This window comes from Haliotis asinina, chromosome 1 (genome assembly GCF_037392515.1).
Source record: "Haliotis asinina isolate JCU_RB_2024 chromosome 1, JCU_Hal_asi_v2, whole genome shotgun sequence".
NCBI classification, from domain to species: domain Eukaryota; kingdom Metazoa; phylum Mollusca; class Gastropoda; order Lepetellida; family Haliotidae; genus Haliotis; species Haliotis asinina.
The window spans coordinates 41,182,366-41,205,240 of record NC_090280.1 but is presented as its reverse complement, the minus strand read 5'-3'; the positions used below and the strand labels follow the sequence as shown (position 1 = coordinate 41,205,240).

Genomic DNA, 22,875 nt, shown 5'->3' with positions numbered 1-22,875 from the left:
AATAAAACGATTTCGGGTTCAGACTGAGACACAGATGAAAAAATAAAAATAAAAGTCGCTCTAGATATCATGATGTTACCATTTCGATCCAAATCCCATTTCCGTAATAGTTAGTTTGTTGGCATTCTCTTCCCACTGTGGTTACTTGTCGTATCTTCCCACGTAACCTCTGTTCTAATGGTGGGCGAGCTGGTTAAGGCGCCAGGCTAGTGATCCAGAGAGGTTTCAGTTTCGGGATCGAGCCCACCTGTGACCGGGTGTAAAAACCTTGGAGTCAACTTTGTGTGAAGACTCTTTCAGTGTTGTCACAACCCCTAGTGTACAGTACACAACCCTGTGCACTTAAAAGAACCCACGAATCCGTTGGTATATGACCATATGGTGGCCACATGAATACGTGCAAACACCTAGTTGTGGGTACAGCAACGTGCAGTGAATTTGGACAAAGTGCTGTGACTATGTGTCCCAGTCCACCCAGCTGTCAATTGGGTACCTCGTTAGGGTAAGAGAGAGCTAAAATAAACTCGGTGCGCCAAGTGGCAGCAAGAGTTGTATACTCCCCAGGGAGTTGAGATGGAAATACGATGTGCTGTTGAGATTGACATCCAGTGATCGAGGGAAAAATACCAGCGCCTTGAGCATGCACTAGTGCGTGGATATGTGCGTTATATAAATATCCTATCTATCTATTTATAATACGACTCTTTCATGGTGCGAGTGTTCAAGACTCGTGATTGGAGGCAGTCAGATTTAGTAGTGCAATCAGCGACCTTGTTTCAAAAGTGATCGTTCGCAAGATCTCGGTAATTTCCGGATGCATCGTGAAAACTAGAACCTCTTCCCGAGCGCGATACTCAAATGTTTCTTTTAGACAGAACTCAGTCATGTCATATTTGTTTCTCCACATTGCTTGCATTTGTAAGTTGAATCGATGTAACACGTGTTCTGATTGGACAGAAAAGAGGGAAATAAATCTGCTGCTATTTTTTGCAGCTAGGGGATTTTATGAAAACCTCGAATTATGGCCATATTAAAACAGAGGTTCGTAGGAAGATATGACAAGTAACCTCTGTGGGAAGCGAATGGTTTGTTGGCGGCGTCCTGTAAATAATCGAGTCTACGTGTCTTCGTGTCATAGAGTCACATTCTGTGTCTGAGCACAGCGCAGGCGCAACATACCCAGGGAACCAGGTTGACCTTGGGCTATGTCAACCAAGCCAACGAGCTTGACCACTCTTTAGTAGTGTTACAATTGTGCGAGAAATCGGATTTGAACGAACAGTTGTTAAACAAGCAGAATTTCCAACAGAAAAAGTCAAACATGTTTGAAACAAATCCTTGAAGGCTTGTTGACGTTCCCCTGTCGATGTATTATCGTGGGACACGACGTCATGGTATAACCGGCCTACCTGTATATTTAAAGATGCATTTGGAACCATGAGTGTTACAAATGTTTGTTTTTTTCTGTTAGAGCAGGGATATTAGGCAATAAAAATATATGAAGTTTCATGATTAATCAAAATCTAGGCGGACTGTCATTTACGCTGAAGTTAACAATATAGTGACAAAACATCATACATTACATTCTTTCATTCAAATATTAGAAAGAAAGAAGGGAGTGAGTGAGTGAGTTAATTTCGCCGCTTGTAGCAATATTCCAGCAATATCACGGCGGGAGACACCAGAAAATGGGCTTCACACACTGTACCTATATATATGTGGGGAATCGAACCCAGGTCTTCGGCGTGACGAGAGAACGCTTTAACCACTAGGCTACCCCACCGCCCCAAAAAGGAAGAAAATGTAATCCTCAAAATCAAATCTTAATTCGAGACTCCTGTTATCACAACCAAAACATGTATTTTACGGCTTTAGTATGTCGAAAATCACTCGGTCAAATTCTGAGGCTCCCAAAATGAGGCGAAACGTCCAGGAATACGGGGGTCAGAATCACAATATACTGCAATACGGTGTATACCACCAATATATACAGCCCTTCTGTTGTGACTCAGTAATGACACAAAGGAACAGTGTAGGGCCTATGGTGATGACTTATTGATTTTGTTTGAGTTCCACAATTGTTCTCACGCATTCTTCGCACATGCAAACCTTTAACTGATCCGTGACTTTTTCATTGATTTTCAAACCCTTTAGAAAGAGTTGATTTCAACAGTTGACGTTTTGGCCTCTCGCTCTGTGAACATTCCCCATCGATTTACACTTTGGATACCTCATCAGTTATAATCAAATCCATATGGATGATCCTATGTAGACAGAGAAGAGCTTCGCGATAATTAGAAATGGTTTTCAAATGGTGGCCCTTTCTCTTCTATTCTATGTTCGTTTCGAGAGGAGTGTCATCATATTTCGTCATGAACAACAGTTGTGGAATAGATCAGTTTGAAAAGTCGCCATCACTGAATGGATTCGTGTATGAAGTGTATACACTTGGAAGTCACAACGCTAATAATTACTTGACGTGTGCTGTGGATTGCTTTTATAATGTGAATTGTCTTTCTATAGTGTTTGTTGAAGACACATCTTCTTGTTTCAAATACTTAACTCACATGAAGGATTCCTACACCAGAAGATCCACCAGCGCAGCAGCGTACCTGCAACTGAAGGGTAGGTTAAACTGGGAGTTGCTGGAATATGGTCATTATTTCATGTTGTGGTGTTGTAGAAGATGTGCCCGAATGTGATCTTTCCTAGCGTTTAGCATTGAAAGACCGAGTACGATCCCTCAAGAATCTAGTATTGACAGAGCGTGCTAGGGGGTGATCTTCATGTACATAGTACTGAGAGTGAGTTCCTAAGGAAGCACAGTTGAGAGGTTGAGATTAGGGCGATCATCAGTGGATCATCCTGCCGTGTATCTAGTATCTGCGGCGGCATAGTCTGAGGAGAGGGACACAAGGGAGGCTAGTTTAAATTCGCAAAATTAGGGAGATTTGTGGATGATAATATGTATTGTAAAGTATCCCAACACAAAGAACTTAATTATACACACCCTCTATATTTGAGTGATAGGTTTTCAACACGTACATAAAACTGTACATGATGGAAAAACAGTTTTCTGACTACTGTGATCCTTTGACTCATGAAACAAGACAAACTGGAACCCATGTTTATTTTACGGTTATAATTGCCCATTTAATACCAAACAAAAAACATTGATTTTGATACACACCATGTCTAATGTTGAATAAATTCCTGAATGCGAACATTCAAAATGTCATTGTGCTTGTCTTAAACGATTCAAGGTCAGTATTGAGTGTAACCTCCATGTGACTGTACGACAGTCGGCTCTCTCCTCCTCATACTCGCTGCCGGCCTCCTGATCCTCTGAAGGGGTAGTCTACGCCATTCCTCGTGTAAAGCAGCTTCCTTTTGAGCCAGGTTCTGTACAGGATCCTTGCCTGCACACAGCAACCAATCATGTCCCAGATATGCCCCAAAGGGTTACGATCGGGGCTCATTCAATCGTGCGGTGTGTCAGTGAATGCTTAACTTATAAGTTCTTGGTGTATATTATTGAGCATAAGAGAACCTGTGGTGGTGATTTACAAGTATCCAGTACCGAGAGAGAACCACTTAGGTAAAACATTTCAAGTTTGCAAGATCAGGAGATTATCTGTGGATGATCTTGTAAAGTATCAAGTATAGAGACAGCAACAGGATGATCTTTTCAAGTACCATTTTAAGATTGGGAGAGAGCATCTAGTATTGGGACGATGTTATCAAATATCTAGGACTCAGAGATAATCGTTAAGGTAAAACACGAAAGCACCTAGTATTGGGATAGATTGCGTGAAGGTGGCTGTTTCAAATAGCTAGTATAGACAGAAAGCGAGAAAGATAGGGTTGATGTTTACAAATACCTAGCACAAAGATCCTGAGTCTCTAAGATAATCTGGGGCGGTGGGGTAGCCTAATGGTTAAAGCCTTCGCTCGTCACACCGAAGACCCGGATTCGATTCCCCATAAGGGTACAATGTGTGAAGCCCATTTTCTGGTGTTCCCGGCCACGATATATCTGGAATATTGCTGAAAAGCGGCGTAAAACTAAACTCACTCACTCACTCATTCGAAGATCATATGTGGATCGTCAAAGTACACTTGCAATTTCAGAGATGCAAACATTAGCGTATTACGCAGAGGCGTCTAGGCGAAAAGTGCCCAGCATTGAAAATACAGTAACTTTTGTAAGACTGTATACTATATAGTATACAGTGTAACTTACATACATTTGATGGAAAATGAGGAGTCTCACATTGAAGGGCTAGTGTCTTTACTCTACTGAGACAATGATAATATCAAAACAATACAAAATACACTCGTGGAGGAAATGACCACTGAAAGGAATATGGATGTTATGTCTGTACTATATGATGCTTTAATACGTCCTTCTGAACATTGCTTGTTTCTTTGCATTTACGGTTGTAACTCGTTTTATACCGGAGTGTAGAAGGGCTAAGCGATGGCAAGTACAATTGGTATACCAGGTGTCAGACGTGTTATTCAATATATCAACCACCGGTTTGTCTATGTTCCATTTTCAACGATGTACATTCTGGTGCATGATACCGGAATTATGAGCTTTATCCAACAAGAGTCGATACTCATGTTCTAATCTTCTAGATCTAGACAGTTGTGCAGACACCGTCGGTACATGTGATGTCAATGCTGTTTGCCTTGACAAACGCCAAGATGACGTGTGCATCTGCAACCCGGGTTTCTCAGGTGATGGCGTAACGTGCTCAGGTGAGTTGAAGACGTTACAGAGAGAGAGAGAGAGAGAGGGGGGGGGGTGAGAAGGAGACAGAGGTTGAGAGAGAGGGAGAGGGAGACAAAGGCAGAGACGCAGAGAGGAGGGAGGAAGAGTGAGAGAGAGAGAGAGAGAGAGTGTGTGTGTGTGTGTGTGTGTGTGTGTGACGCACCGATCTGAGAACGTAGCAAGGACTAGCTTTCAATCGTCGCATAAATAATATGCATAATTGAATAACATTGATTTGGAGATGTCTATGTTCGAGAACGGTTACTTTGCAATTTGTTTGTCGTTCCAGCAAATCCTCATCCTAGAAAATCGTGATCTGTTCGAGATTTCGCTATTTACAATGAAAACGCTTAGATCGGCGTGCATAACATTCATTTCTTCTTTATTTCAGATGAGAACGAATGTGATACCGGGTCCAGCAACTGTAGCTCAGATGCTGACTGCACCAACGTTGTCGGGTCCTACTCTTGTGCGTGTAAATCAGGCTTCACTGGCGACGGAAGGACATGCACAGGTGGTGACCTTTCTGTTTCTTAGCCTGGATGAGTAAGTGAGTCTAGTTTTACGCCGCACTCAGCAATATTCCAGCTATATGGTGGCGGTCTCTAAATTATTGTGTCTGGACCAGACAATCCAGTGATCAATAGTATGAGCATCGATCCGCACGATGACATGTCTCAACCAAATCAGTGAGCCTAATCACCCGGTCCCTTTAGTCGCCTCTTACGACAAGCATGGTCGACTTTTACGGCATGCAAGGGTTGCTGACGGCCTATTCTACCCCGAGACCTTCACGGGTCCGGTTCTTGGAAAGCAACAGCAACATTCCAATATGTGTCGTTTGAAGGTGTATTGCGATATACCGGCATACAGGATGTTTTGAGCAAATCGTCAGAAGAGATTAACGAAAACGAAAAATGTTCATTGCATTATTGGTATGCGTAAAACAAAATCAATAACAGAAAATAGAGGAAGTCAACATGAACAGTCGTCAACATGCGCTAACCTGACCTCAATCCATGAAGAATAGTGTGTACAGACATAGTGCATGATCTAAGAAGACACAAAGATAAACCTTAAGTCAATTTAGCGAAACAATGCCTGTGATATTGCCCTGTAAAGCAGAATATCATCACTTTTGCGTAGTACTAGAGACTGCAAACTTGGCAGTTTCTTAATGCCTATCTGAAATGCTTAACGTTAAGCCACTGTATGCGTTTGTCGTTGGAGAATTGTTAAAGATGTGTTGCGTATGAATCGTCATCAAGTGGAAATAGTTCGCTTCAAAACACCGGTTCGGTTTAAAACCACAGTGAAACATGAATTATTAATGCTAAACTTCAAGCACCAGAACAAAGATAAGCTTGTTTTGTTCGTTTATTGCACTTAGGAGTACTCCAGCCAGATGGCGGTGGTGTGTCAATAATTGAGTCAGGACGAGACAGTCCTCTGTCCGAGCCCATTGGCATCGATGCACGGAATTGGGAAACGGTGACGTGTCGCTGTACCCATGGTGATGCTGATATCGTACTTTTACCTGCATCCCGTGGCGGCAGGTATATAGCTTAGAGATTACTGCCCTCGAATTAGCAGTCCTCCACGATTGTATGCAGTCCAAGTCATTTAGCACACTGGTAAATATATTGAACTCACTGACTTTGCTCATTAATGTCAATGTGTTGAAGAAAAAGCATTTTTAAAATCTCTCGAGGACGTCGGTAACTCAAGTCCAATAGTTCGTATGTGCCATACTTAGTAACGTCATACACGTAGGATGACTTTGATTGGAACATATTTTATTCATTCAAGAAAAGGTTTGGACACAAGTTATAAGACTTAGATAATCCCTCTCCGTACGATGTCACCTTCAAGTATGTAAAATATAAACATGAGTATTGATTAGTTCAGTGAATTTCCCTTGCTGCAAAAAATCATGGAATATACATGTCATGGTTACAAGGTGCGAATTACAGGTTTTCCTTAACTGCTTAGTACTATGAATGTCTGGATGTCCTGACACAACGTCGGTGGTGACTTGAAACATTTTGGTCGAATGGTCAAGGGCACATGACTACAGGTGAAGTGTTAACTACAGATCGTCCTGGATTGCCGAGGAGGACCAGTGATCGCGCTGAACGAGGTATAATTCACCTGACAATACATCGCTGCGTATCGATGAATCGTCACACCAGTACCAGTCAGACGTCTGTTCCTCACATATAAGCACAGGCAGGAATGCCAAGTGTGACGGGGCAGACTCCAAGAGAGCATGGTGAAGAGTTCCGCAGTCTGATGAAATGATGTTCGAGACGTTTACGGCCTCCGTCGTCGTGGATGGAGACATCGTAACGAGCGATAGAACCAACACATGATCTACGAAGCTGTGGATGTGGGGTTGTGTATGGACGACTGCAAATTGCATTTTATTGCAGCATTTTGTCAACGTTAGCAATAGGAAGTACTGGGTACATTTTGTTACGCATTTTGTTAACCATCCCTTTTTTACGGTAATCATACCTACAACGCTCACCCTTCATTTTCACAAAGAGACATCGAATCGATACAATGGTCTACACGGAACCCCGATACAAATCCCATTCAACATATCTGGAGCTATCTTGGACGCCAGGTTTGAACTGGAAACCCTCCAGTTTGAAATCTGCAGGAAACGACGCTTCATAACTAGTATGACCATATTGGTATCTAAACCAGTACTAAAGTGGTGCTTGATATTATGACAGCAAACGTTATTTGAGAACTGGTTGGCAGCATAGTCATTGTATTTTCCGCTATTGTTTACATTCACGTTTTGTGCATTGCTCTCGGATTGCAAATACACTGTTATCGATTATCAATTTCATTTGTTTCCTTAATTGTCATTAGAGTAAAGTACACTAACGTACCATGTTAATATACGGAATTTATGGCCCTACAAAGCTTAAGAACTAATTTTAATTCTTTCTTATTAGACATCTAGAACGTGGTTAGTGGTGGCTAAATGTGTATATGTAATGAACTGTATTACTTTTTCTCAGTAAAGTAAGGATTTAATCAGGGATTCAGTCCTGTCCAGGACATAATAACCTAATCTGAAGTACACAATACCAGCGATCTAATCCACTCAGCCACCACGTCTCCTCAGGTGTACCACATGTACGCTTCTGACAAGTGGAAGTTGGCACGACTCACACATCTAAAAGCTACGAATACACAATGCCTTTTATAAAGGGGTCGAATATAACATATGTTATGTTTGGAAATTACGCTTTCTTACAGATTCAAGAACTTGTTTTAGCTGAAGGCGACCCAGGATTTGGACCCATAGAATGAGTAACACAATTACGAAGCTATATGGCGCTGGTCTGTAAATAATCGAGCCAATCCAGAGATCAACAGCACGGGCATCCGGCTACGCAATGTTGCACTTGGATACGATGTTGCACTGGTGCATTGACGGTTATAGTTGTTTATTCAAGCAAATCCTTGTCGATTGTTCGATTGTCCCCCGTGAGTCAGATGTTTGCGGCGTAAAACAAACCTCATGCTTTGATGGGTTTTTTTTCAGACGAGAACGAGTGCATAACGGGATCTAACAACTGTGACCCAAATGCAGACTGCACCAACACTGTCGGGTCCTACTCGTGCATGTGTAAACCTGGCTTTAATGGGGACGGAAACACATGCGCAGGTGCGTTAATATATTTTCGTAATGGGTGCAATGTGTCAAGCCAATGTCTGGTGTTCCCCGTTTATGATATTGATGGAATATTTCTAAAAGCGGCGTAAAACTATACGCACGCATTACACTTGTAAGATTATCACATGAAGGTCGTATGAGGCTACGACTGAATGTTTTGTAATACATTTGACGTTTACCTCGTGAAATATTCACCATGGTACAAATGATATTGTAAATTTCAATTGTTATCTTTTATCCCCACTTTTTTCAAGATTCACATAAGGGCATCGATCTTTGCTCACCAAACTGATCACTAGGATGTCTAGAGTACACAGAGTTCTTTGCATGCCACATTCATATATGTTCTTCTATGTCTGACAGTCTGAGAAATTCTGAAACTACTGAAATATCTGTTCGACTGTATACTGATAACATTGTTTTGTCCATGGGCTGTACAAACAAAACACACACTGATGAATAAATCAAAGTTCTGATTTTCTAATGGAAGGCCAATGTCAATAGAAAAAAAACCTACTACGACTGCTATGTTCAGTTAAGGTAGATAAACTTGCGAAAGGGAAAGATTGTCTTGAAGATTAAAAATTGATGACCTTTCTACCTCCCAAATGAAAATGGCTTTAAAAGTATCATCACACACATCACATCACAAACAAACAATCAAACATACCAGTATAACGTATGAACGGAACCTTATAACAAAATCATTATTTGCTCAAGTGAAACAAACACTACAGAGGATGTATTAAGACCTGGAAATCGATCCCCACCTTCTGGTATCCGTACAGCTTTATCCACTGCGCTACGGAAGCAGTGGGTTGTCATTCTAATGAACAGATTGATTAGCCAGGCAGGCTGTCATGGCGTGGGAAACCGTTCATTTAATCCATGAATGATTTACCTTATCTTGACGCCTTTATTTACAGACGCGTGACTGTCATTTTGTTCGACTGCTGCTGTTAAAACGTTATAAGAAAGAACTAACAAATTTACTGCTGGGCAAATAACAGCACACTTCAGGATTGGGGTTGATAAAAAAAATACTACAAACTTTATCAGGCATATCATAAACATCAAAACAGTCGACGGACGGATTAGCGAGTAAATTTCCATCGAATAATCATTACCGGTGAGCTTGAAGTTCTAGCAGTCATAAACACAGGCGTTTATTACGTTGCATACATCATGGTTGCATTGTAAATGCGGAATAAAGAGTGTGTAATTGTCTTAAAAATCTGGATTGGTGGTCATCATGTCTGGAAGTAGTATAAACACTGGGGGCACGGGACCAGCCTGAGACCAGTGACAGAGTGGGGCCCTACATTGATGGTTCATTCAGAATAACGTTTTCATGAATAGTTCTTAATAATGAGTACATAATGTGTCTGTAAAAAGACCGATTGCTGTGCACCATGGGCATAACACTGAACGCCCATTCAGACTAATCTTGGTCTGTATACTACTGAATAATGAGAAATAACTTAGAAATATAGACGGGAACCATGTCTGGGAATGATATCGATGGTTAATTCAGACTAGGTGAGATCCGGGTCAAGTAGAGTAATTTCCATTTGATTTCATGCGGTACTCTTCCAGGCAGCTTTCATCTGCTCGCTCATGGCAAGATACAGTTGGTTGACTGGAATCAAATTACACAAAGTTAAGTAAAAAGTGTTACAACTGAGTAAAACGGATCAGTCTCTCCTAATCTTTATATCTATAGTTCTGAATAACGAGTATATAAGTTGTCTTTAAAATATGGATTGGTGGGCATCATGTCCGGTTAAGACAGGGTGGGATGCTACGTCGATGATTCATTCAAAGAAATCGTGGTTTGATACAGACTGAATCATTTACAATGGTAATTGTGTTATAAAAAAACATACATGTGATGTTTATTTTAGACAAGAATGAGTGTGACACGGGATCTAACAACTGTGACCCAAATGCTGACTGCACCAACATTGCAGGGTCCTACTCGTGTGCTTGTAAACTTGGCTTCAGTGGCGATGGAAAGACATGCGCAGGTATGTTGTGTGACTCGTGTAGGTTTAGCAAATAATATTTTCATATATTATCATTACATGAATGTCCTTAACGCTTACCACTTCAAACATTTACCATCGCTATGAGGAACATTTGACTTCAATATGGGATAAGAACATAACGTTGAGAAAGCCATTTATAAATTCAAAAAATCATTATAATATCCCGTTTCATCTTGTCAAATGAAGTTTTCTTGCATAGGACATTAGAATCTCCTGGCTCCATTGCCTTTTTGTAACAAGGAAAACAGGAAATGAAAATTGTCAAATATGAAATAAAATTGCAGTGACAATTGAAAGTAGATATTCGTGTGAGTACACACATATTATGTCGAGTGAATGACTCTCCTTGTCTTAACATCTGAAGCCAATTGTTGACTAAGTCAGCGTAGTGTGGAATACTCTTGAAGTTGATGCCGACAATATAAGGATCAGCAATCATCTCATAATGCATTAAGATCTGAAATATCGAAGACCATGTCCTGATGCTGATATTGCTTTTCCACACATATGACCCGTGAACCTGTTTATCCTATTCTGTTGTTTTTGAAAATATTGATGTATTGCTATTTGCAAGGCAGATGGTCATTATGGCCTGGCTGTTGTCACGTAAATTTCATTGAGCTGTTGTAAGGTTATTGTTTGAGCTCAAGGGCTGAATATTTAGTAACAGATTTTGAATGAATGAACTTCTTGAAAAGTAATGCAGTTTAGTGAACATGAAATACTTTTTCACCGCGAGTTTCCACTGGCTGGCAATTGTAAATTTATATTTTAACTGAGAAGGGCTGCGCGACATGACCTTATGATAAGTCATTTTCACGTCGTCGCAATGTTGAAGTTATCTGAAGTATTTTACGTTGTCTTAACCTTATATCGGAATATGTTTCCAGAACAGAACACAAGACACAAAGCAGTAATTCACACATGCATATTTGTCAATTTGCACGTTGTTTTGGCCGTGTGTCTTCTGAAGTTGTAGTTGTAATGAAGAAAGAGTCTAGTTGTAATGAAAGTAACACGTTTTACAGAAACCTTTATCCAGTCTCAATTGTGTAAAAGTCAATAGACAACGTGTTGACAACATTGCGTGTGATGATCATATTCACCTTAACAGAGACCAAATGGCCAAAATAGGCTATGTCTTAGTGTTTAGGGTGACAAGTGATCTTGAAAACATTGTGCTATGTACTAGCGCGTTTGAAACCATGTGTGCCTCAGCTTGCTATTGTTAAAACCACGTTTTGGGGATACAAGTTGTGAAGTTCGCATGCAGGCGGCAGAAAAAGAAAACTAGAAGATAAAGGGACAGTTATCCTGTGTTTAATTTTGCGGTCCTTGATCGTTGATTTGAGATTGCTAAATGTAATTTAAAAAAAAAACGTTAAAATTTCAAACCTGTGTGTTGATGGCCCAGATTGTATTAACTGCATTGAATGTATTTGTAGCATCGACTGTATTGAATGTATTGACTGTAGCAAGTGTATTGAATTTATTGATCGGACTGAACGTATTGGATACAATGGCTGTATTGACCATTGCACGTATTGATTGTATTGACGGTATGACTGTACAGTGAGTACAGTCATACAGTATTGACTGTACTGACTGTATTGACTGTACTGACGGTACTGACTGTTAAATGTATCGAATGCATTGAATGTATTGACTGTATTGAATGTACTGACTGTATTGTCTGTTGAGTATTGAATGTACTGATTGTACTGACCATTTCGAATGTACTGACTGTAATGGCTGTATTAACAGTACTGAATGTATTGAATGTGTACTGGATTTATTGACTGTACTGAATGTAATGACTGTATTGACGATTGATGTTATGTATGAATGCATTGATTATAGTAAATGTGTCGACTATGTGACTGTAATGACTGTATTGACTGTATTGACCATTGCATTTGTTGACTGTATTGGCTTTTAAGTGCACTTATACCATATCTATTGAATATATACCATATCTACTGAATAAGCAGCAGTAACTGCCTTTCTTTTAATTGCTGTATTGACTGGCGCTGCTTGAAACATATCGACTGTATTGGCGGGTTCACTACAGCAGTTGTATGTTCCAGACAATAACGAGTGTAATACTCCTGGCGTCTGTCACGTGAACGCCACCTGCACCAACAGTCAAGGGTCCTACACGTGCGTTTGTAACGACACGTACGAAGGTGACGGAGTGAACTGCATCCTGAAGACAGGCAGAGGTAAGGGTTTGACTTCAATTTCTTTCATATCCTTTGTATATCAAAGGATCTGTTCTGACTGTCAAACTGCCTCTTGAACTTAATAGGAATTTGTATGAATGAATCCATTTTTACTGGACAGATGATTGCGAGGGGCCAGGAAAGTGAGTGAGTGAGTTGAGATTTAAAGTCACATTGGCAATATTTCAGCCATATCGTGACTGAAACTAGTTCTAAATTCATAATACATACATATAATATACAAAACCATACCGACGTAGGACAGTAAAACCACTAGATTATCACAGACTGAGTTAAAACTAGCTAACAGATATCCGTAAAAGGAGAATAGCATTTGGGACAATACGGTGTAAAAATGGACTATAAATTATCAACAACTGGGGGCCAGGTAAGACATAAAATCGTCTTGCAAACCAGCAGACCATGATCCAATGTTTCTATTTCGGAACTGTATCATGAATTGTTTTTACTCGATAATTGCTTCGAATATTGTAAGTATTTCCTAGTAAGTATTTAATTTTGAGTACTTTTTCGCCATTACAAAATTGAGATTCGGATTAAAAATCAATATACAATGTATGCTACCAAAATGGCACCAGTAGGTTTCCGTAGTTATCGACTGTCAGCCTAATCAATTATGAGTTGTGTAAGTATTGTGTTTCTTTCACTTAGTTTTGCTTCAGCTGAAAAAAAAAGTTAATTGGAAATCTACAAGGCCCCATCATAAGTGCAAAATGCTTATGATGTCTGAACTGGCTTTGTGTGCAGACAGTAGCATCGATCAGAACCTGGGGGCGAGGTTCCACATCAGTTGACATATAACTACACAACAATGGATTAACTTGCTTTGATCGGCTTTGCTGGGTTTTGCTGATCTCTTGTATGCCCTCTTATCGAATTTTATTTTTTTTGTGTGTGCGTAGGAACACATATTGCCTTCTGTTAGTCTGAACGGTGTATTGAGAGGTTTGTTCGTTTGTCATAAAGAAACCCAAACACGATGCATTTTATTAGATAAAAGTGGTTGACAAAAAACATGGCAGTTATGTTTAAAGCGCCTCTGAAGTTAAAGGCGCAATGTCAGGCGTTTTCGACAACATTGCAAGACAAATGTATTGCACTCACCTTAGCTTCCCATTGATACAATAAAAGAGTTATTATCCCTTACGAATAGCTAGAAATCGGCAAGTGAAAGTTCGAGGCGAACAGCTTCCAAGCTGATAATATACGAGGGGATGTCAATAAGTTTTGAGCCTTGAGCATTTTTCATACCCAGGTGTCACAGCCTATGGTACGACATTGAACCACGGGGTGTAGCTGATGTGATATATAAGTTTTGGTATCCTACTCTCAGAAGTAATTGAACAGCTCACATTGACAGAAAAAGACCCCCCTCACGGCAGTGAAAATGAATAAAATTGAGTATAGAGCAGTAATTAAGTTTTTAGTTCTTGAAGGAAACCCGTTGAAGAACATTGAAGAAAGGCTTTCAGCAGTTTATGGGAAGTCTTCCCCTTCATCTGCTACCATCAAACGATGGGTCAGTGAATTTAAGCATGGTAGAGAGAATCTTGAAGATGACCCCCGTCCAGGTCGCCCAACAACAAGCACTAGTCTGGAAAGCATTGACAGAGTGCATAGACTTGTGATGGAAAATCGTCGAATCACACTCCACGAGTTAGAGGAGACCACAGGCATTTCACACGGATCCACCGAGACAATTCGTCATGAACATCTCGTCATGTCTAAGATTTGCGCAAGAATGCTTACAGATAAAATGAAGCAAACAAGGGTCACCATAAGCAACTCCATGCTAACCAGATACAACAAGAATCCAGAAGATTTTCACTTTAGGCTAGTAACCTGTGATGAAACCTGGATCCAGCACTATGATCCTGAGAGCAAACAAGAATCCATGGAATGGAAACATGTCACTTCTGCAATGACCAAAATGTTCAAAGCCTCCAGATCAGTGCAGAAGGTAATGGCAACAGTCTTCTGGGATAGCAAAGGCGTCATCCACATAGATTACTTACCAAAAGGAAGAACAATGAATGGGGAATATTACGCTAACTTGTTGAGGCAAGTGCGACAGTCAATCTAGGAGAAGCGCCGGGGCAAGATCAGACGTGGTATTCTTCTACATCAAGACAATGCTCCAGTACACACCTCTCGCATTGCAGCCGCTGCTGTCCGGGAATGCGGGTACGAAATCTTGCCGCATCCCCCCTACTCTCCAGACCTGGCACCAAAGTGATTACATCTGTTCCCAAATCTCAAGAAACACTTGCTGCGTGGTAGATTTCAGGATGATAATGAGCTTATTGCTGCTACTGAGACTTGGTTTGAGGACCATGGCATCATCGCCTGGCAGAAAAGATGGAACAAGTGTCTTGCCTCACAAGGGGACTATGTTGAAAAATAAATGTGGTTCATACCAATATTTTGTGTTTTTCTATGCAAGGCTCATAGGCATCTCCTCGTATATGGAATTTAAACGATTGTTCCGAACATCGAAACCTGTTGCAAATGGTGTTGTCGATGTTTGCCGCATTGACCCCAATCACAAGTTGCATGATAGGATATTCGTAAAGAGCGTTCCAAGGGACATAACTCTATTGTGTTATATGGTGGAATAAAGTTCGGTCGGTAGGGGGTGCGAGAGTCGATTTAATGCAATGTTGCATTAATTCATTCAAATGTTTTAACTATTGTAATCTAATTATTTCCGATATAAAATATGTGGTTTCTTCGCTGATAGTTAGTATTAAAAAAGAGAAATGCATTTTTGAATTTTAAAGATGTACGGTGTGATGGTACGTCTTTAAGCTTTTCTCTGTCTCACGGTATCCTGAATCTTTCCAAAGGAGATTCATAATGTAAATAATATGAAACAAGCGATCAACGTTGAAATCTTAGTTTTTCAACGTGGCTATAATATTCGGACAGATTAGAAGAATTTCACATTGTGGGGTTAGCGGAGGAGGGCTGAAAAATACTAACACTTGGTACTTGTATGTTTTTGTAGTGGGGCTCAATTTAGTATTGATTATCACCTTCGTGGCGTCAGATTCGTATGACCTCTAAATGGAATCCGTTGCATCTAAAGCACCATCTCCACAGAAACCATTGTGCACATGCTTGCTCCAATAATGAGTCAGTCTACTGAAGTGGTTTCAATCCGATGTTCCTACATGGTCGCCACTGCAGCCACATTACAAAATAGCTACATTGGTCACTGTGAAGCATGAAGCAAAACATATTTCTCTCACATTCTCACTATCGTCTGCAAACACCTAAATTTACTTTAATCAAAGCGATACCTGAAACACTGAGGAGGCTAAAGTTTGCTAAGTCAGTGTTTCATCCACTGCCGTCGCCGTTACGCTGCAATGAGCTTCCATAGCAGAACGACGAATATATACTGATGGAAACAAGTAAGGGAACACGAGTGTTACTTTATTCTTTTCCAGGGTTTCTTCACAAGGTATGTATTGCGCTGTGGGTGAAACTTTGGAAATAAGTAAAGGAACACTTACACTTTAAACTACTGTCATATCATGTTCCCTTATTTGTGTTCATAAGTATAATATTGGTTTTAGTTGTACGTTGTTTAAGCTAAAGGTATTGAAGAAGACACCAGGATTTTTACCGTACATGTTATAACTTAACGTGTATTTTATGTTCCCCAACCGCCATCTATTCACCGATATGTTTACGACCTTACGACATTTTGTTCCAGGGCAATCATGTACACAGACTTCAGACTGTACCCGAGACAACTTCATCTGCTCCTCCGGCCTGTGCGACTGTAACGTTGGCTACAGTTATGACAGGACTTCCGGCACCTGTGTCATCAGTAACATCATTACTCTTTATGTTTGTTACGGCAATTACTACGAAAACTGATGCTATAGAAACGTTATGTTGAGAGGTCAAAAATAACCAAAGCAAAGCTGGTTTTGGTAAAGATGTTATTTGCGACACGCAAAAATACACTTAAAATGTGATATATTTAAAATGCTTTTGTCACCCACAAAAGGGATGGTGGGGAAGGCTTGTGGTTAAAGTGCTCGCTCGTCACGTCGAATACCTGGGTTCGATTCCTACATGGGCACAATGTGTTAGGTCCACTCCTTGTGTCCACCGCAATGATATTGCTGGATATTGCTTAAAGAGGCGTGAAACTAAACCCGCCAACTCACTCTATCAACGATGTATTATAAACGCATAAATGCAATATCCGTTTGGGTGGTGTCATCGCCACGCATTGCATGGTATGTCCTCGTCACGTATTGCATGGTGTGTCCTCGTCACGCATTGCATGGTGTGTCCTATGTCTCACACCATGAAAGATCCAGATCTTTGGAGTGAACGGGTGAGCTAAGTTTTACGTCGCACTCGGGAATTTCCAGCTAGCGGTCTGTAAATAATTGTGCCTGGTCCAGACAATGCAGTGATCAACAACATTAGCATCGATGTAAGCAATTGGGATGGATGATATGTGTCAGACACATCAGCAAGCCTGACCACCGGATCCCGTTAGTCGCTTCTTACGACAAGCATGGGTTGCTGAAGACCTGTTCTTCCCCGGATCTTCACGGGTCACGGTTGTAACGAACTCAAACGGATCAGTAAATGTTAATGTTATAAACACTTCGACTTACGTATTCAGCAAACGCTCTGTGTAAAACAGTATCGTTTGATATATTCATTCATTATGTTTGTGTTTGTCATAAACCAAATTGTATATCGGGTTTCATGTAGGAAAAAACCCCACAGGTTTACTTCTGGTTTTTGTTTGTTTGTTTGTTATAAACTTTGGGCTCGAATCTCCGACGTGATGCACTTGGAATATTGCTAATGGTGTCTTATAACTAAACTCACTCACTGATGTTTTGTTTTGCAGCTTGCAGCAACTATGGCACGGACTTCAGCCACCAATCAACCACCTACTGCATTTCTGGCTACAACAACGCCGTTAAAAGTGTCAACACCTATAGCGCCTGCAGGGACTACTGCTTGAAGGCCTCGTCTTTCATCTGCAAGACTTTCGAGCTCTGGAGCGGCAAGTGCTACCTTTCCGCAGTTAGTAAAACTGAGGTTCCATCCTCCAAATGGGCAAAGTGGACAGGATGCCAGTACTATCAGCGTCACTGTGCTTAGTGACTTGGAAAGGGTGCAGCTACTTTCAGCGTCACTCTGCTTAGTAACTTGGAAAGGATGCAGATACTTTCAGCGTTATTGTACTTAGTAACTTGGAAAGGATGCAGATACTTTCAGCATCACTGTACCTAGTAACTTGGAAAGGATGCAGATACTTTCAGCATCAATGTACTTAAAAACTTGGAAAGGATGCAGGTACTATCAGCATCACTCTACTTAGTAATGTGGAAAGGATGCAGATACTTTCAGCGCCACTATGCTTAGTGACGCGGTAGGAATGCACACACCTTCAGCGCCACTATGCTTAGTGTGCCCAAGGTCGACATCACACACAACCTCGGACGTACTAATGTTCATAGATGTTTCATGTTTTGCTCATTTCTAATGGATAGGTAGTTTTCACGGGACATCAGAACCAAATACTCCACTGCTTAATGATAACTGTCCGTATACGAATCGTCCATTCGTATAGACATGGAATTATATACGGTATCTTGAGGGCTCGGGCAAATAATGCATAAAATTTAACTGCTGACATAAAGCATTTTGCTTGCTCAAATTTATATTATTTTATGCCTGTCTCACACCGGTGACAGGAATGAATCATGTCACACAACTTACCCACCAGTAGCACATGGTAATTCTGAGAGTTCTTAACAAACCTTAACTCCACAAGTCAGTCCTATATCAGACACGATATTTGCATATGCTTTTCAGCAATCTGCTGAATGGTCCTTGTGCAGTTCATCTGCACACTGTTTGCAGTTGATCCTCCCTAGTTAATGGAGAAATCGTCTTTGATAATACCATATATGTGTATGCATAACATATAGATAGTGTTTCAAGTGGGTCTAAACTTGTGAAAGTTAGTCTAAATTGCCAGTCTGCTGAAGTTGACGGGTTATTCTGTTTATCCATTGCTTTGGAAATATTCCTATTTCAGTGTTGGAGGTTCGTACTTGGGCTGTCCATATACAGGACGTGTCTTTCCACGTTTCGACCACATGTCGTGCTGTCAGATATGTTATCGCTCAAGTTGATCTAAATGTACCTGAATATCGACCTATTTATCCGTCGAAAATGTACAGTTTCTGTCAACGCTGAGGATACATCGATCTATCGCATATGTCCATGTTTCGTATTTGTCAATCAATTAGATAAATCGATCTTTTGAGCTGATGCGCTAAATAGCAGAATATATTGAGCTGTCGATGTGTACAAACAATTATCGGATTAATTTTCAGATTAAGTTCACCCCATTGCCAAAATGAACTATGTCATTCTTACGTTAATTTGTGCAATACTGAGATAAGACATTAATTATTGAAACACAACATCTTATTTAAGGCCCTTTAGATTTTGATGAACAAAACTATATAACATACGTACTAAAACATGTAACACGGAAGCAATTATAATTGGATAGTTGGTCTTAATATCATGTAGCTTGGTAAACAGTTGTCACCAAATGACATTTTCATATGTTGTGATTTACCTAAGCTGATACACTGTTATATATTCAAGACGAAACTCAAATTGGAATTGATATAACCATATCCTTCGTCTCATTTGTAATCAGGATAGTAACGATGCATTAACGTCAAGGATCCACAAGGAAAGATCGGTAGCTCTGAAAATGGTGTTTTTGAATGAATGGTTATCAGGACTTTTGTCCATTCGTGTGACATCGTGCGTCTCAAATATTTAGAATTTGTATATCTCAGAAATTGAAGGTGTCTATGTATTGCATATATGACAAATATCACATACATAGGATATCGGACGTCTCTTGGATATCACATGTATAGAGTATCTCAAATCTAGTGGACATGATACACACACACACACACACACACACACATATATATATATATGTATTCATATACACATGTATTCATGTATATATGTATATATATATACACACACACACACGATATCTCATGTTTATAGGATATCTCAGATCTATTGGATATTAGTATATAACGCATCTGTTGGCTATTACACTTATGTTGGATATCTATATATCGCAAATCTCACATGTATTATATCGGAAATCTCACATGTATTATATTGGATATCTCACATGTATTCGCTTTCTCTCATATGCTAAATATGGAGCATGTATATAAGGTGTTATGTAAAATTTGGTATGTGTCGGATTGTATTGTATCTTACATATATTATATATCTCATATATGTTGGATATCTTACATATATTGGACATCGCATGTATATCGTGGATATCTTATACATAATTATGTTGGATATCTCACACACATTTCATTTTCCACATACTTTGGATAGCCGATACATATCGGATAGCCCACACTGGACGTCTCTCATATATTCTAGACATCGGAATATGCCGTAAATCATTATGTATGTAAAACGTCGAATGCACAAATAAAGTTTATTAATGCTATCTTCTATTTGTATAATATTAGTCAACGTATCCTCTGTGTTAGTTACGAATGCATACATCTGGTGAGTGTGCACTGGTATTCAGCGGCCAAGACCTTATTGCAGACCGGAGACCATCTCCACAAATCACCACATTTGTCATTCTCCTCCATTTCTCCTCTGCTTGCACAACCTTCTGTCTTTGATAAAGTATGACTTATTTCATCAAATTGTATATATGGTTCAAAATTGTACACACATTCGCGCACGCACGCACGCACGCACACATGCCCGCATCCACTTGCTCGCCCAGCCACCCACCACGCACTCGGGCAGTAGGTCACTCACTCTCTCACTCACTCACTCACTCACTCACACACGTCCCGATTATATCACTTTATAAATGCGTGGCATCTTAACCCAGTGGCATAACTTGTTTCTGATTCAATTAGGTGTTGTCTGCATATTACTGCTGCATTTATAAAATATCCTCTTACTTTTAGATTCCTGTTGCTACAATTTCTGCGAAGACTTACACTTCACCAATTTAGATAAAACAATTGAAACTAACCCGAGTGAAGACTGTATTCAGTTGTTACTCTGTAATCACTGTCGGGTAAATTATCACCGTGGCTCTACAGTACTAGTATGATGGCCACTATTCGATCAAACACGTGTCAGACCTACCAAATCGGAGACAGGTGAAACGCAATGTTCTTCGCCTCACCTGTCATTTGCATCCAATATTTCAGATGAAGGGATAGCAATCAAGACGCACATATCTAATTTTAACTTAATTGCGTAACACGATTGTGCGCGAACGTTTGATTGGATATGGATTCTAATTAGAAATCGTGTAATGAAATTGCAAGGTGTTACTCTGAGATGAGGATATATAGCATTAGGCGGCGCCCATCTTCACTCAACGTCGTCGTCACTTCACGTAAGTATCTCATGTCTTGTTAGGTCTGTTCTTGTGTCCAGTGTCCCTATGAATAGTATGTGAATGCCTGTTAGACCTTGTGTTCCGTTCACATGTGGACACCCTCGCGCTCTCCTGTATGAGTGTTGGGTGTGCAGCAAGTGGCTGCCTGTTTGTACGTGTGTGCAGTACATATGTACATGTTCATGTTCTCCCCTGTATGTACGTGAATGTACAGGCTTCTTAAGTCTTGTGACACCTGACGATCCGGGAAAGAACTGATCTTCAATAAACCATGCTTGTCGTAAGAGATGACTAAAGGGATCAGGTGGACTCGCTGACTCAGTTGACACATGACAGCGTATTCCAACTGCGTGGATCGATGCTCATGTTACTGATCACTGGATTACCTGGTCCAGACTCGATTATTTATAGACCCCCGCCATACACCTAGAATATTGCTGAGTGTGGCGTAAAACTAAACTCGCTCACTATCTTTGTTCTTTTGGCCAGTCTATCCAACGTCATTGTACTCTCCTGTAGGTATGGTGTATACATATTGACTCAGCGTCTGTCAGTTCTTGTGGTCCGTACATAAGTGAATCTTCAGATATGTTCCTGCATAGGTGTTTAAAACATGTAGGATTTGTGACTACACTCTCGCAGTAAAGTACAGATCCTATCACACGTTTTGGGTTGCGTTAAATCCAGTATTCGCCAGTATGCAACATCATATCGCGATGTAACCACCCTTAATATCAACACATTACATATGAGAGTTCACGGTGTCCAAACCGTGAATGTTTTCCTCAAAACATATCAGATACGCCTACATATAATTTCATGCAAGGTTTCTGTTACTCCCCAAGTAATATATTTGGATCCTGGCGATTTTCTCAATGGTTTATACTTTGTTTCTTTCGAAGTGTATTCGTATGCTATATTTGTAAACGTGTCTAGTTAGATTCTTGTACGAATTCTCCCTTTAATGTATTGTGCACAGCCATTACATCATGTATTTGCATACATTGTTGTTATATATATATTTATTATTCACTTCAGTTTCTACCAGCAGACAACATGGCCAGCCTTCGTGTCTATCTGTGTATTGGTGTGTTGGTCTGTATGATCATGACTGCCACAGCCGAAAAGGTAAGCATGCAGGAGTGAGTGTTGTTTTCCGAAGCTTTTAGCACTATTCCAGCAACATCAAGACCGATGACACCAGAAACACGCATTGCACCCATGTGACGAATCGAACCCGGGTTTTCGGCGTGACGAGCGAACGTCCGCACAGGCACAATTTGTGAGGCGCATTTCTTGTGATATTGCTGGAACATTGCTTAGAGCAGCTTCGAGCCTTATTCACTCACCCATTGATATGGGGTATTGGCATCTAATTTTGTAGCCTTTTGTTGTGTTCCTGGCATCGCATGATATACTTATTGAAGTGGCGTTGTTGCAGAATCTGATTTACATTTCAGAATTTTGAGAACCAAAGGTTTAGCCTTCTCGGCGCAATTAAAAGTAAGTGGTATTGAACTTTACTGTAATATCGAAGGACTTGTCTTGCACAGTTTCTTGAATACTGAAAGAATCCTAATCCTGATCCTGTCCCAAATACTCAACGCTGTCTTTAGAAA

General features: G+C 40.3%; 1 protein-coding gene across 1 annotated transcript; it reads left to right on the top strand.

The window, feature by feature from the left end:
- Nucleotides 1–2,300: 2,300 nt before the first annotated feature.
- Nucleotides 2,301–20,303, top strand: LOC137278912 (fibrillin-1-like). The gene is made up of 8 exons (XM_067811415.1): nt 2,301–2,625; nt 4,642–4,764; nt 5,169–5,291; nt 8,343–8,465; nt 10,379–10,501; nt 12,610–12,750; nt 16,487–16,603; nt 17,654–20,303. The coding sequence occupies exons 1-8, from the start codon at nt 2,301–2,303 to the stop codon at nt 17,908–17,910; spliced, it is 1,332 nt and encodes a 443-aa protein (XP_067667516.1). The 3' UTR covers nt 17,911–20,303.
- The last annotated feature ends 2,572 nt before the right edge of the window (nt 20,304–22,875 follow it).

What these genes read in the sequence shown, in the direction of transcription:
- LOC137278912 (XM_067811415.1), top strand. Translation starts at nt 2,301, where the DNA reads ATGGTTTTCAAATGGTGGCCCTTTCTCTTCTATTCTATGTTCGTTTCG. An exon ending in CGACGGAAGGACATGCACAG is followed by an intron (nt 5,292 to 8,342) that starts GTGGTGACCTTT and finishes GTTTTTTTTCAG; the next exon opens with ACGAGAACGAGTGCATAACG. An exon ending in CGATGGAAAGACATGCGCAG is followed by an intron (nt 10,502 to 12,609) that starts GTATGTTGTGTG and finishes TGTATGTTCCAG; the next exon opens with ACAATAACGAGTGTAATACT.